Below are 16,048 nucleotides of genomic sequence, written 5' to 3'. Positions count from 1 at the left end.
AACAAACGGGCCACTTTGAGGTCTGGATTAATGAGAATGGGATAAACTTTAGCGGTATGAATGGGTAAGGTTATGCACTTACAGAATACAAGAGCAAGAGTTCAGAAGTTGGAAATGACAAAAGTATAACAACCTCAGGTATTCTAGTCAATTGCCGAAAGACTGAATTATCAAAGTGATGCAACTGTAAAAAAGTCAAAGGAGGCACTGGGGAAATTATTCTAGTGAACACAAGGAAGAATTATTGCTACTGAACAAGGTATTGGTGAGAACCCCATCTGGATTAGCGGTGTACAAATTTGTTCACCTATTTAAAAACAGATGAAAATGAATGGAAGAGATGCCAAGATGGGTTACAAGGATGAGCAGAGAAATGGTGATCCTATCTTGCAGGAGACTAAAAGACCTTGGTCCTTTTTACCTAGCAAAGTGAAGGTTGAGAGAGCGTTTTTTTTTAAACTTTACCAGGGTGAGAGTAACGCTTTTAAGCTAAAGCATAGTTTTGGCATAAGAAGAGATGGTTATACACTGGCTGTAAATAAAATTAAGCAAGAAATATGGAGGTTTCTAATGAGCCAAGGAGTGCAGTTTTGAAACAACATTCCAACAAAAGTAGCAGGGACAGGGAGGACCGAGTTAGGGACCTTCTGGAGGGGCTGGATGTGTTCAAATCAGCAAGTCCAGATGCTCTCCACCCAAGGGTGCTGAGTGAATTGGTAGGGGTCATTGCAGGGCCCCTGGCATGGCTTTACAAGCACTCGTGGTGCTCTGGACAGGTGCCAGAAGACTGGAAGAAGGCCAATGTGGTCCCCATTTTCAAAAAAGGGAGGAGGGAGGACCCAGGCAACTATAGGCCTGTTAGTCTTGCTTCAGTCCTGGGGAAGCACTTTGAGAAAATTATCCAGGAGCACATCTGTGAGGGACCAGCAGGGGGGAGGATGCTCAAGGGCAACTAGCATGGGTTCATTAAGGGTAGGTCCTGTCAGACCAACCTGATAGCCTTCTACGATCAGGTCATAAAATCACTGGACACTGGTGTTGTGGTGGATGTAGCCTTTCTGGACTTCAGGAAGGCCTTTGACACCGTCTCCCACCCCATTCTCATTAAAAAGCTAGGTGACTGTGGCACTGACGTCTACACAATCAGATGGGTTGCAAAGTGGCTAGAGGGCCACATGCAGGGAGTGGTGGTGGATGGGTCATATTTGACCTGGAGGGAGGTGGGCAGTGGAGTCCCCAAGGACTCAGTACTTGGGCCTGTATTGTTCAATTTCTTTATTAGCGACTTGGACAAGGGGCTGAAAAGCACTAAATTTGCTGACACCAAGATTTGAGGCGAGGTGGGCACGCTAGAAGGGAGGGACAGGATACAACTGGACCTGGACAGGTTACAGGGGTGGACAAATGTGAATAGGATGAGATTCAATACTAGGCAGAAAGAACCAGCAGCATACCTATAGACTGGGGAACTCTCTTCTTGAAAGCACAGTGGCAGAAAGAGATCTTGGAGTCACTACTGATTCCAAGATGAACATGGGCCGCCAACATGAGGACGCAGTCAGGAAGGCTAACCACACCTTATCATGCATCCACAGATGTATCACAAGCAGGTCCAAAGAGGTGATCCTCCCCCTCTATGTGACACTAGTCAGGCCACAGTTGGAGTACAGCGGCCAGTTCCGGCCGCCGCACCTCAGGAGGGATGTGTCCAGCATCGAGAGGGTCCAGAGGAAGGCCACTCACATGATCGGGAGGAAGCAGGGCAGGACCTACGAGGAGAGGCTTCAGGACCTGAACCTGTTCAGCTTTCACAAGAGAAGGCTGAGAGGGGGTCTAGTGGCCGTCTATAAACTTACCGGGGGGACCAGAGGGGAATGGGCGAGACACTGTTCCCCCGAGCATCTCCCGGAGTAACAAGGAATAACAACCATAAGTTGACTGAAAGTAGGTTCACGCTAGACATCAGGAGGCACTACTTCACAGTCAGGGCAGCCAGGATCTGAAACCAGCTTCCAAGGGAAGTGGTGCTGGCTCCTATCTTAGGGGTCTTTAAAAGGAGGCTTGATAACTACCTAGCTGGGGTCATATGAGCTTAAATTTGCCAGGGGTCATATGAGCCCAGTATTCATTCCTGGCCAGGGCAGGGGGTCAGACTTGATGATCTGCTCAGGTCCCCTCTGATCCTATATCTATGAACCTATGACAAACAGTCTAACATTTCAAGATGAAGCCTTGATAAATTTAAGAGAAAGATTATATGGCATAGGGACCATGACTGCCAAGGACTGCACCCTATGACCAGAGAGGCCCCTTCTCAGTGTCCACTTTATGAAAAAGATGAATGAGGTCATATAATCTGATCAACCCACACTGATTTGTGTTTCCTTTTCTAAAAATGGGAAACACTGCTGTTAAAAACTACAGTACTTCCATTTTTTTACTAGATTGTGAAGATGACTGAAGTTATGATTAAAACTAGAAAAATACTTCACACTTGTAATTTCCCAGTACTTCTGACCAGCTCTACAAGTGTGCCATTTTGCTGTTTTACAATATAGTTTCTAATGCTCTGCCAAGCCTAATTTTAATCAAACTGATGAGAAAGAAGCCCACAGTGGTACAGATCTCTCCAAGAAGGTTTTCTTGGCATTGTGGCTAAATTTCCTCCCTTTAATATCCTCCTACCTTCAATGGGGGCTCTGCTGAGGAACTTGCAAGTTGAGGAAGCCTAGGGAATGAAAGAGTCTGAGTTAAAAGTTTTCAACACAGAAACCAAACAAAAAAACTGAATATAAGTTTTGAATATGTTAGCTTAAAACATCATTCCTTTCTCAACAACAGTGCATCAATACTAATCCCATCTGTTACCCTCAAAATATTTAACTTTAACAGTATATTTATGACTTAAAGATTTTGGCCAAGTTTGCCAAAAAGTGAATTTCAAAAAGTCCCTCATAACCTCAGGCCCTTCTAAGGTGTCTCATGCTGGACACCCAAAATGGTGTACTTTGATCATGAAATCTCTAGTCCCCTTTGAAAATCCAGGGTCTGAACTGCAAGAACCTACTTCAAGCTCTAACCCTCTGACACGCAAACTGCTATTGTACTCTTAGGCCTCGCTACCACAGTTCATTCCACAGAGGAAGAATACTCTTTGTATGCAGAGTCCCAGAAAGACTCCAATCACACCACACTTAGAGTGAGCAACAGAATAAAGTTCCTTGCCCAGCTCTAACTTTTCAATTTAAATATGAAGAAAAATAGGTTAATTTGAAATTGAGTTCCAGAAAAGGGGGGGGGGGGGGGGGGGGAGAGAGAGAGAGCACGTAAGACTGTGCCACGGGAGATCTCAGTTCCATTCCTCGCTCTGCCACTGGAGAGCTGAATGAATTTTGGATAAGTCACTTCATTTCTCTCTATATCTTTATGCTAGGGACAATGATACTGATCTCTTTTGCAAAATGCTTTGAGAACTACACTAAAAGCTCTATGTAAGAGTCACTTGGCATTATTATTATTATTGCTGTTTTCCACCATTAAAACAATACCAAGAATAGAATACAGTCTGCTTGCTTGAAAAAGAAAACTCACGTGTATTCACATTTATTATTTTTTGCTGTTGCTAGATAAGTAAAATCTATTTATTTTACTGTGATCTAGTGGTTAAGACTGCATCACTTAATTTACTGCAAAATACTCTAGAAAAAACATTTAAAAACTACTTACTTTAAGTATTTTGACAACTCTGCACTCAGATCTTCAGGAATATATTCTGATATTAACCCATGGGCATAGCGTAGATAATCCTCTGGGAGTATGGGAGAGAGTAAGGGGGAAAGGTAAAAGAACATCTATATTACATGCCTATGTGTCCATCATTCAGACCATTCCCTTCTATGTATGTAGAATCCACAAGGATGGGCTTACACTAAAACGATGGGTTCACGCTAAAAGACTAATAATAGATCAATGATGATGTGTTTTTCTGTTGAACAGTTTGAAAAAGGAATTAGTCTGTTTGCTTTGTTGGCACATTATTCTTCATGGCACGTACTCCACAAAACCTGTTTGCTTTCTGAGAATACTAAATATCACATATTTTTTTTGCTGCAAAATTAATTTTAAAAAAACCTGCAAAAGTAAAAGGCTGACTCAACAGAACATGTAATCATTAATTTTAAAGCATCTGGATCCTACAATTATTTGGCAAAGGTTTCAGTACTAAAATATATTTCTGGCTTCAACTGAAAACAATTAGATGAGACAATGAGTCTATTTCAAAGTCTTGTTCTTAATGTCAGTATTTTATGGAAAATGTCAAGGCCTATCTAAACATCACTGGCAAGACAGGATAATTATCTGTGGAAATATGAACTACTAGAAGCTGTTTTCAGAACAGGCCACTCCTGGTATAAATGTTTTTTTGGAAATCAAACCTTTTGTAACACAAAGTCCTAAAACATCTTTCTCTGTCACGTTCCCCACAAGTACTTGCAAACTGAGGTCCAGATCCTATAAACACTTATGCAAGCTGGTTACTTGATGTAAGTGGGGTTGCTTGTGAGCAACTGTATTTGCATGTGTGCTTACAGGATCAGATCTCATGTCAGTATCTTGCCTGTGATCCAGTTGTAAAACAGCCCAGCACATTCTGTGCGTGCACGTACAGAATCAGAGAAAAATTGGGCTGGAAGACATGTCAGAAGGTCATCTACTGCAATCCCCAGTTTAGGCAATGCTCGCCTGTCTAAGGAGTCTGTCAACCCAAAAAATTGCATGATACTCAGGATTCTCAGAAAGCAAACATGCAATGAAGAATATAGATAAGAATGGTAAAAACCAGCTCCTAAAATAGTGAGACCTCTCTCTCCTGGGTCAGAGAGAGTTTCTTGCAAGCTGTTATATGCATTTTTAATCATAACAGCACAAAGAAAATTGGTCTAAAAACAGAAAATATTAATGAACTGGCCTCAGAGTGTACATTTCAGCAATATTGGCACCAATTTTCTGTATGATTTACAGAAAAAAGGAAAAATGCACATTTGTTTCTCAAATATTTCCTAGGCTCCAAACCCACATCAGGATCCAAAACCATAAAGGAGCAGTCCAAATCCAACACGTTGAAACTGAACTTCACCCCAGCACTTATTATACCTAAACAGAAATGCTGTTGCCATTTTGCTTTTCTATTTATGACGCTGAATTATGATGTTAGGTCAGCTATTCCTGCAACCCATACCCAGAAAGGAAACCTTATTACCCCTACACTTAGAAATCTTCACTAGCTTCCCCATTTAAAAATACAGCACAGCTATGCTTCCAGGACTTCCTCCTCCCACCCTAAAACTTCTTTGCTTTAACTTGTCATTAGTTCTTCAATTATTGAGACCATTTTCTTTGTCTCTCAAATGTCACAGGACCTCCCTATTTTGTCTTTCCCCAACAGACTTCTCCCACGTTGCTTGAGCCATTTGGACTAGTTTCCCTACTAGCAAGTATCATCCAAGTCTCACCTCTTTTCTCTAGTCTATTTGACTCCCAACACTAATAAAACATTGAGATGCTACAACAAGCAAATTCTTCTCTCAATTCATCTACTGATGCTATTACCCCATTGTAACTGCTGAGCAAGCAGCTGAATTTACATAGAGGTAAAGCTTTCTGCAGTACTCTGAAATAAGTATAGGGTAAGGTTCTGCTGACCTCTTACCATATTTACTGAGTTCCAGGAAGAGCTCCATCTCCTCCTGCCATTTAACATCGGGGAAAAAGCCCCTTGTCTTGGAATCAAGCATGAGTGGCAGGGGAAGGTTGGAGGTGGGGAAAGGAGGCAGTTGCTGTAGCTCCGTGTTAGGGCCAGAACCACAGCTGCTACCTGCCCCTGCCCAACTGCCTCTGCACCAGCTAAAGCTTTGGGCCCCCAAGTCCCCCATCTCCTGTCTATGCCATTCCTGCCCCTTCCACCCCACCCCCACATACCCTTGCTCTAGCACCAGCAGGCTTTGTTCCAACTGCAGCCTGGAGCACAACCCCAGCCCAGGCCCATAGCATGGTGCCAGCTGTGTGTGGGGGGGCAGCCAAGGGAGAATAAAGTTTGGGGAGGGAAACAAGCAGCTGAAAGAAAGCTGCTATCCCCCCACATGCCCCACTGCCTCCTCCTGCCCCACAGCACCTGTCACCCCACTGCTTCCAGTGGGGAAGAGGGGTAAACTAATTCAATCCTCTAATAATTAGATTCCATACAGGGAAAATTATAACAATTTCATAAATTTTCCATTATAGTATTTCATTATTCAGGGGGTGGTATCTGAAATTCAGGGTCATCTTGGATTTGAGTAAATATGGTATCATTCATCATCTTGTTACATGCAGTAAGAGGGTTCTTGCAAGGTGACCCAAAAGTGACCTATTCTTAAGGCACAATATTTCCCCCCTTCAAAATCTAAGCTTTTTCTAATTGTAAAGCTTTGATAAAGGCTACTCTTTTCTTTTAGGCAGAAAGAAGGAAGAGCGTGGTCAAGTTTATTGAAACATGCAGAAAGTAATGGTTAAATTTGTGTAAAGCTTGCCACAGTCAAAACAGATTTATTTCCTAAGTGATAAAAAGTTATTGTAAAGTTAAAGGCACTTTTATATTTCTCAATCCATCTCCCTCTTTGAAACTGTATTACAATCCCCTAATAAAGCTGTCCAAGCTCTCTCTCAAATTCTGTTGTTCCTTTGGTATCATTACCTGGCAACTTGTTTTCCACTTCATCAGCACTCAGAATGCAGTGAGTCTGACAATATTACCTTATTTGTTTCCTTATTTGTTACACTATATATACAGACTTTTGGACCTCTGAGTAATCTGAATCATTTACTCTGACTTGCTCCAAATTTGAATTTATGGTCTTTAAGCTTCCTTAGCTTTTCTTCATCATAGCCTATTTCTAAAGGGCTCAGTTAGTCAACTTCAAATTCCAACCTGTCTAAGAAGCCATCGTTCTTATGACAAAGAGGACCAAAAGCTAAAAATGAAAATTTTAAATGGCATCTACCCACTGATGTGGGTAGTAATAAACTACTTGATATGATGAGATTTTCAAAATCATCTGCATGACATAGAAACACAAATCTCACAAGCTTTCCATGGAATTTGCACTGCTGTATATTGTGGTTTTATATACATTCAATATCAAATTACATAAACGTATTAAATATTAAATGTATTACCAAATAATATATTTGATATAATCATATGTACTGTAACTGTGCTTATCCACACTATTTATCCATCTATGTATACATAAATACTACACAGAAATGGGATACCAGGTTAGCAAAACTTTTAAGTGAATGCTTAGTTGAGCGAGTGCATTTTTCTCTAAGATCTCAGTAGAAGTTACCCAGAAACACTTCCTTCAATGCATCTGACTGCTTGTACAGGACTTTATTCCAAGTACTACAGAACTCAAAACAGTTGTGGCCCCACTTATAGTGATGACAGACTAAGAATACATTTACAAGAAATGCTTCAAAAGATGACTGCAAACCATTTTAAAAGATTTCTGGAATCTAACTTACCATCTAACTGCAGGCATCTTATTTCATGAAGAGATAGCTCATTACAACTACACTTTCTCCTCTTACCTTCAGCATCTGTGATTTGTTTACTGCTGATAAATGTCGCTGACTGCACCCTTCCACCAACACATATGTTGCTGCCTTTAAGTACTTTCACTGTCTGGTTGACCTATAAGAAGCCACAGATTGAAATGTCTGCATCAGTGTTGTCATACACGTGTGTTAATGCAGTGACAAAGCCCTTGTAATTTTGTTTAAAGCACATAAAACACTCAAGTTATGAACTGTAGTGAAACCTGATATATGTTTGTAATGACTAGCATATGATCTCAAAAAATTAAGTCTCTAGTATATCCAGCCTACTGCCTTTGAAACGTGGCAGTCAGATCTGCAGCACCACTGGGATGAGCTGAAATTTACAGATGGAGCAGCCAGGATTTAGCAGGTGCAAAAATCACCTGTAATGAGAATAAGGAACATTCAGGTTCTTTTGGAATGTGAATGGGGTTAGGAACAAGGACAGACTCAACCGAGTCAGACCAGACACTGACATTATTGGATTCAACATGAAAGAGAGACAGAATGGGGGTCTCATTACAATGTACAAACCTGTTAAAGCATAAATATTCAGGCATTAATCATGAAATAGAGATGTGGATCCATAATGTTCTTTTCTAGGGACCATTTCCCTTTAAGCCAGCCTCATAAAATTCCTCTCAACCCAAACAAATAATTTCTCTCAACAGGAAAGAACATCATTACTTTCTCCATCATTATGACAGGAGCTGGAGTACAGATTTTGTGGCTGGGTGTGTAAATTTTAATGACATTTTTTAAGGCTCCTTCACTTCACGTGAGCAACTGAGACTTAATCATTTTCCCTGATGTGCTGACACAACAATCTATTCCATTTCAGAGACTTAGTTTTTTTGTGTGCAGAAGACTGCAAGAGCACATGACTACCAGTACCATTTTTTTTCAGCGTGCCTTAGAAGATTTGGACAGGCCCATTTCACAGCAGGTGCATCACTCCACTGCCCCAACAACTAGAGATCTCACAGGGAATTCATAACTGGAGCAGGGTTCAAAGTGTGCTTTCCCTGACTACCTGGCTAGGTTTACCTGCTGGAAGGCACTGGGGAGGGTGAAATGGTTATGGCCCTGCCTGCCCCAGAACTTCAGGGGGCAATAGCAGAGATAAAATTAAGGACAGCATTGGAACAGTGTTTGTGGCCTTTCCTCAACCTTTAGGCACATGTACAGAAGCCAGATACAGTCTACACCCAATTAAATACAATTTCTCTGGAAACATTCTATTTCTTTACTACTTCATACCATGTACTTGTCCCATTCTGAAGTGTAACTACTTTGATGCAGTGCCTGCCTTTCTTCAACTGGATAGGGACTTCCAATTTACTCATTTTTCACTATTCTAATGATGTTGACAAATTACTAAATATTTAATAATTTTGAACATAAAGGCATTTTGAAATAAAAACAGAAATACCTTTTTCTTTAACCACCTCAATGTCTTCTCCTGGTTGTATTTGTAAAATTTCTGACTGCCAATTTCTGGGATAAAACACAAGAGGCCAAAACAAAATGAGTTTGTTTTGAATTTTTAATGTTAGAAACTTAAAAAAAAGCGAGAGAGAGAACATATACGTTTTTTCACAGTCCGCACATGTTTGATGTTAAGGTAATAAGATTCAAAAGTATTGGAAAGTTGGGGGAAAAGAAAACCTGAGCAAGCTGACATTTCCAACTATACGCCTGATCATTCTCTAGTTACGCCCTGACCCAGCAAAACACATGCTTGAGATTTGAGCAGTCAGTCCTAGTCCCATTAGCTTTAGTAAGACTATTCATATGCTCAAAACAGAGCACATGCTTACAGTACTTTGCCGAACCCTTTCTGATACATGCAAATGGGACTGTTCAGTTTACAAAAGGTATGGTTAAACACAAAAAAGCTGGGTCTATGGCTCTGGTTCAATTGTTGATGAATGTGTGCTTGAGCCTCCCATATTAAAACTTTTGGTCTGTAAATAAGAAGAGGTGTCTGGAACCCAGGATGGAAAAAAAGTTATGAAGAATATCCATTTTGTCCTTTCCAAAAACTCCCCAGAAAGTCTCATGAGATTATGGCAACACTTTCATTCCATCTTCTGACTTGCAAACTATTTAGCATAATGGCAAGGGAAATGAGGTGTATTTTTTAAAACACCTAAATATGGTAAACTTTTTGGGGAAGGAACATATGTGTCTTATCTCTTATTTGATAAACTCAATATTAATTAATGATGATGACATATATCAATTTAGGCACATTTCCCATATCTGTAACTGAGACTAGGTGTTTACTGTTCATAGATGATCAATTATATGAAGGTTCATTGGTTCAGAGTGCTGGGACAAAGAGAAGTGGAAATTACAAAGATGTGAGGACAATGCCAATGTAACAGTATCACAACTCAGCATTAATACTGAATATTAAGACTAATACTGAGAAAGTTAGGAAATTGAATGAACTATTTAGTAACATCATATAGGAGATTGTGAAGCACACAGCATTTCCATCTTGCTCTTTAATAGGTATTTTAGTACATTTTAATCTCCTGTATACCATTCCCATAAATACCTACCATCTGTTTTATGTCCTTTAACAGTTCCTATATCATATTCCAGCATTAGGTTCATGGAGTTTCTCTCTCTTCTAGCAAACAACCAACAATACTTTATTTATGATTCCTTCAGCATTTCCTTCTTTGAGGTTTATCTTGGCTCTTTCAAATTGCATACAGATATCTAAACATTATATACTCTTTGTGTGTGCCTGGTAGGGGGTAGGTAGGGGTCATGGAAATGTTACATATAAAACATAATTGAAATTCATTTCATATAGTTTAAATTCACTTGTAGAAGAGATTAAAATATTTTCTTATGTAGCAAAAACAGAGGAGAACCCCTGACATACATACTTCGTTTCTGAAGTGAGGTGTTGCAGGTAAAATAATTAGCTGTAGGACAGTTGGCTACAGCCCCTGGGACTGAAAAAAAGTTCTAAAATGGTTGTGAAAGGAAAAGACTGAAAGAACCAGCAAAGAAAGAAACTCTCCAGATACGTGAACCTGTTACTCAAAGGACTAACGTGACTTGGGTCCAAGTACAACGTGTACAATTCCTGGATTCCTCTCTTATCTGACAAAGTTCGAGAAGGGGACATCATTTTGCCACCCTCCCCCAAGCCATGTTGAAAAGCAATTCGAGAGCAGATTCCCAGGCACAAACTCCCCCACAACAGCATGAATCAGTGACTCAATGAAGGAAGGAAATGTATAATTGTGAAGCCGTTTTCATCAAAACATGTGAAAAATAATTACATGGAACCCTTCAGAGATCACTTTGTTTGAAAATAATTTGTGCGTTTGACAGTTTTGATTATTAAACCCTAGAAACTGACAATATCTGAGACCTCTGAAGAATTAGAGTGAGTTATGAAAGTCACAAACTGCTAACAAAAGGATTCAATATTGGAACGTGGATTTAACATGTGATGCACATTTGATATTGGTGAGAGTTAGCAACTATGTTTGATAATATGAGTATATATTGGAAAGCCTTTTGTTCCCTAATGTGTCTGGTGCCTATAAAACTGGTCTGAGACATCTGGAAAGATTGGGTTTGAGAAATACAGATGGAATATAAGTGGTTCTACAATTAAATAATATGTTCAGTGATCGGGTAATCACTATGTAGACTTGGAAGTTTCCCTAATGTATTGTTCAGCAAACTGCCTAAAGCACATTTTAACATCTATTTTCTCAGTGCTTTCCATAACTCAGAAACTCATATGGCCCCTTTTTTTCTACCTTCTGGGAATATAAGCTTGGCAATATTACTTAGTTATTCTAATCAGGTAAGTTTTCTTGGCTCTTCATGTTAATCATATCAGACAAGATCACAGTGCAGTTTTTGCCTTGCAAAATGAAATGGAGTAACACTCAAGAACTGAAGTTCATAACCCTTTATTAATCCTTTTCCATTGTAGTCTCGCTCTCATATATGAATTTATTTGGAAACAACCTGCCTCATGCAGATTTAGGGAATAGAAGACAAGTCATTTCCTCTACTAACACAGCAGGTAAATGCCAATTCAGCACTGTTTTTACTCAGCAAAAGAACCACTACTCTATGTGATGACTGTGGGGGGTAAAGAGAAAGTGGACTTAATATTATGTCACCAAGTATAAAATTATCAATGTGCTTGCATTACAATTTATTACCCAGATTCCTATTGCTCAGAATTAGGTTAAGAATTGAAGCTGTCTTGATTATTAAACATGGGAAGCGATTTTTCCACTTTATTCAGCACTATAAGGCCTCACCTAGAGTCCCATGTCTCCTTTTGGGTACCACACTTCAAGAAAGATTTTGACAAATTGGAAAGAGTCCAGTGAAAGGCAACAAAAAAGATTATTAAAGGTCTACAGAGCTTAACATGCAAGAGGAGGCTTAAGAATTGGGGCTATTTAGTCTGACTTGGGGGAGGAAGGGAGGGATTTAATAACAGTCTGCAAATACAATTAAAAAAAAAGGTACTGTTGCAAACAGGGTAGACAATAGATTCTCCTCTGTGTCCACAAGGAACAGGACAAAAAAATTTTGTAACTGCAACCAGGGAAATTTACAGTGCATAGTCAGAGAACTTTATAACTGGGTGTGGTTAAGAAGTGGAGCAAGTTACCTAGAGCAGGGGTTCCCAAACTGTGGTATGCGTGCCCCTGGAGGGATGCAAGACCTCTCTGGGGGGTACATGAGCAATATTGTGTAAAGGCAAATTTAATTTTCATTATAATAATAATTGGCATTTAAGGAGCTAAAATATAAGCCATATGCTGGTAGGGGTATGGAAGCAGCTGGTAAATCTGGAAGGGGATATGCAATAAGAACAAGTTTGGGAACCTCTGACCTAGCAGGTTTGTAGTAGATTCTCTATCACTGGAGGCTTTCAAGTGCAGGCTGTTCAAAACCTCATCTGGAATAGTTTAGACAGGGATAATCCTGCTCTGAGCAGGAGGTTAGATGACCTCCTCAGGTCTCTACCAGCCCCAAAGAACCTATCCTCTAAATAAGAAAGAGTACACAGTGTACAATGGGAAGCCTGTGAAGAGTACCAGTGTTTTTTATTTCTTTTTAAAAAAAGTCATATTAACGCTTCTTGTGAGCCTTAGAAAAAGTGAGTTCTTAAAAGTGGTTTGAATGAAGAGTAGGCAGTGGACAGTCACGAAAGAGTGCGATCTGCATCCTTAACCACTGCTTGCTATGTATCAACAGGTGCCTATACACATTCTCCAGGACGGTGGGGGTGAGGCATTTTAATTAGAGTGGCTCTCAGGAGCTGTTCTAATTAAAATGCCACACCATCTCATGTATTCAAAACCCCATGTTTCAAAATGGCAGCAGGGGTGCTTTAACTAAAGCTCATCAAACAAGCATTAAAGTGCCCTCACTGTCATTCTGAAACAGGATGCTGAATATATGAGATGTTGCAGCATTCTAATTAGAACACTTTAGCAGATTCTATTCTTTTTTTCGTCTTTATTAATCAAGTCTGCTCCAATGCGTTCTTAACAGAATGTATTGTAGCACGTGTATAGACACCCAATGTGCTGAGTGTTGTGAAAGATAATGAACAACAACAAAAAGCCACAGTCAGGCTCCAAAATATTTTCAAAGTAGAAAAAAGATATGGGTCAGACATGAAAAACTTAGAGATACAAAGGTGGTTGACAATTTAGTATTTTGTATGATATACTTAAAAAAATTAAGTCAACAGCTGTTTTAACATTATACTTCAAACAAAATATAAAGATGGAATTAATAGCTTTAAGGGTTTGTACTAGTTGTTGAAATGACTATACAAAAAACAAGAGGTAAATAGTTTCCATTTAAATAATGGAGTAAGGGTGCTTCTCAAGGTTGCTTTGGAGTATGACAACTGTAAATTTAATTTACATAACTGATATGAAGATTAGGTCAAGGAATAAAATCTTTTAGTAACAACTGTAATATTTTTGCAAAGAGGAAAACAAATATGTCCCAGAAGACCATGCTATGATTTGGATTAGGCTCCCTCCAAAGGGTATGGTGCCCACCCTCTAAGGCAGAGATGGCCAATGTTTTTGGCAGACAAGCCACAAGATAAACCCACCCTTTGCTCAACTGCTGCCCTGCTTCCTTCCCCTTGCTGAGCTACTGTGTACCAAGCACAGCGCATGCCCATGCCACTTGTAGCATGTGTGCCACAGACTGGCCAACCCTGTTCTAAACTGTTGCATCAACTTCCTAGTAATTTTAGAACTGTATGACCTTTTCTGAAAAAATTATTTTGAAACCTAAAGAGATTACCTACAGCTCAGAAATGTACATCTAAAACGACAGCCATCCTGGTACTAATTTTGTGAGGGGCTGTCTACGTTCAATTCCTAATAACAGGCCAGTGTAGATAAGGTCTCCAGGAACGAACTAAATCTGACATTCTTCCTTCAACAATTTTCTGTGTAATTGATGTAGACCTCCACTTAACGTCAGGAAGCCAGTACAACATGAGGCGCTTTACACAAAGATGGAGGTCTTTGTGATTTTTACTCATTTGAAAATTAAAGGCAATACTTCTACAAACTTTGCTACCTTTTCATTGAATAATAGTGCCAAGCCAGAGCCTGGAGTGTTTTATTGTTTCTCGTGTTCATAACGTTTAGCTGAGAAAAATAAGGCCACTTCGCTCCGTACAAATTTCATTTTGTCATGGAATTTTTTCCCCATGTGTCACTCAGCTAAGACTAGGAAAGACTAGGTATCTAATCGCCCTGTACCCACATTCTATCATTAAATCCTCTAATTACTGGCTACAGACAACATCTATTCAATTGCTGTACCAAATTTTTCCTTTGATCTTGCTTTCTCACTGCAAAATGGTGGCTGTTTCCAGTGGAAGCACATTCCACTTAGGTTCAAATTAAGTTTTTCTGAAGAAATTGCTCCACAGCTACAACACACTATATTGCATGTGACAGTTCTCTAAAAGATCAACAGCTCTCCCCAAATTAACAGTATATTTATTTTATATAATCTAATAACTCATGAAAGTTATTGCACTTTTGTATCTGTGATGCTTCCTGTTCTGTTATCCCTTCTGAACTGCCTAAAATGTCCCTTTCCAAAGATGTAAGCAACAATACAAGTCTGTTGCATCCAGTTAAGTCTAGTTCAAACATGCCTCTATAACTCCTGGTTCATACTCCTCAGCACTCTGTATAGTGCTCTACATGCTTAGGAACTGCAAAGATTGGTGGAGTTTGTGAGGACAAAATAGGCCAACGTAGTTCTCAAACTTCTATATCCTTTCTTATTATGATTGGATCTCCATTCACAGTTAGGAAGCCAGCACATCATGGGGTTCCTTCTACAAAAGACCCTTTGTGATTTTTACCCATCTGAAAATTAAAGGCTAAGTTGCTATAAATTATACTGCCTCTTCTCCATGTTTGCCAAGCTGTACTATTGGAAAAGTCTTTCATTTAAAATGTTTCTAACAAAAAAAACCCCCACATTCCTTGAGCCACTACTTTTAAAGCACAGTTATATCCTAAACAGTGGCACCGCACAAAGGCCATTGTAGTATTCTATTTCTATTGTGCCTCATTTTTCTTCATTTAAAATATACTCAGTTTACAAGCAAAAAGCTGGTTCTTCTACCCGTCGGAAAACTCTTATTTGGGATCTAAAACACAAACTGAGATCTTTCCACCACACATATTGCCCCAAGTAATACAGTTTGTACAGGTGAAATTAGGCTTTTGGTGATATCTGTGAAACCACAACTATGTAAGTACAACGGAGTGAAAAAGCATGCAAAAAGAAGTAGAATCTGCTTCATACACTCAAGAAGAGAAATACAAACTTGAAAAAAAAAAAAGAGAAGATACACATCTAAACAGCGAATCAAAATGATAAAATAAGGTGGTGCCATTAAGCAGTCACTTTTCTGAACAGATGTGTACCATAGTATCTCCAAGTATTTCAGTTTGTTAAAGATCTAACCAAAGAACATATCCACTGTGAAAACATGTTTTTGTGTGCTGCCCCAGATTTGTGCTTGTGGAAGACATATACGCATTCAAATGCAAGTGCAAGAACTTCCCCCTCCCTCCCCCCAGTAAAATATATAACATAAAGCCTGAGGTACAAGTTACCAAAGAAAGATTTAATCTATGTGGCATGGCAGTAAAATCAGAGTACAAGAGGGGAAAATAATCTACTTGCTGAATGAATTTCAGTACTAAAGCCTAACAGATCATGCAGCAGCATACAGAGACATATCACAGATACTAGACAAAGTACAGTGCAAAAGTTGGCAGGCATCTAATGTTATCTGCTTAGCAACAGAGTGACTTCTAGTCCCATTGTGCAAATGTCA

The 16,048-nt window shown here is 39.5% G+C and overlaps 1 protein-coding gene across 2 annotated transcripts in view; it reads right to left on the bottom strand.

Moving 5' to 3' along the window:
* Positions 1-16,048, bottom strand: part of RNASEH2B (ribonuclease H2 subunit B) — a 47,210-nt gene that overhangs the window by 11,290 nt on the left and 19,872 nt on the right. For both annotated transcript variants that reach the window (XM_014604818.3, XM_006277361.4), the window contains exons 6-9: positions 9,074-9,138; positions 7,633-7,735; positions 3,727-3,808; positions 2,686-2,728 (exon numbers count right to left, since the gene is read on the bottom strand). In XM_014604818.3, the coding sequence (XP_014460304.1) occupies positions 2,686-2,728; positions 3,727-3,808; positions 7,633-7,735; positions 9,074-9,138 (293 nt within the window). The remainder of the gene's footprint in view (positions 1-2,685; positions 2,729-3,726; positions 3,809-7,632; positions 7,736-9,073; positions 9,139-16,048) is intronic.

This window comes from Alligator mississippiensis, chromosome 1 (assembly GCF_030867095.1).
Source record: "Alligator mississippiensis isolate rAllMis1 chromosome 1, rAllMis1, whole genome shotgun sequence".
NCBI lineage: Eukaryota > Metazoa > Chordata > Crocodylia > Alligatoridae > Alligator > Alligator mississippiensis.
Note: the sequence above shows the minus strand (reverse complement) of the source record. Positions and strands in the feature narration are given on the sequence as shown.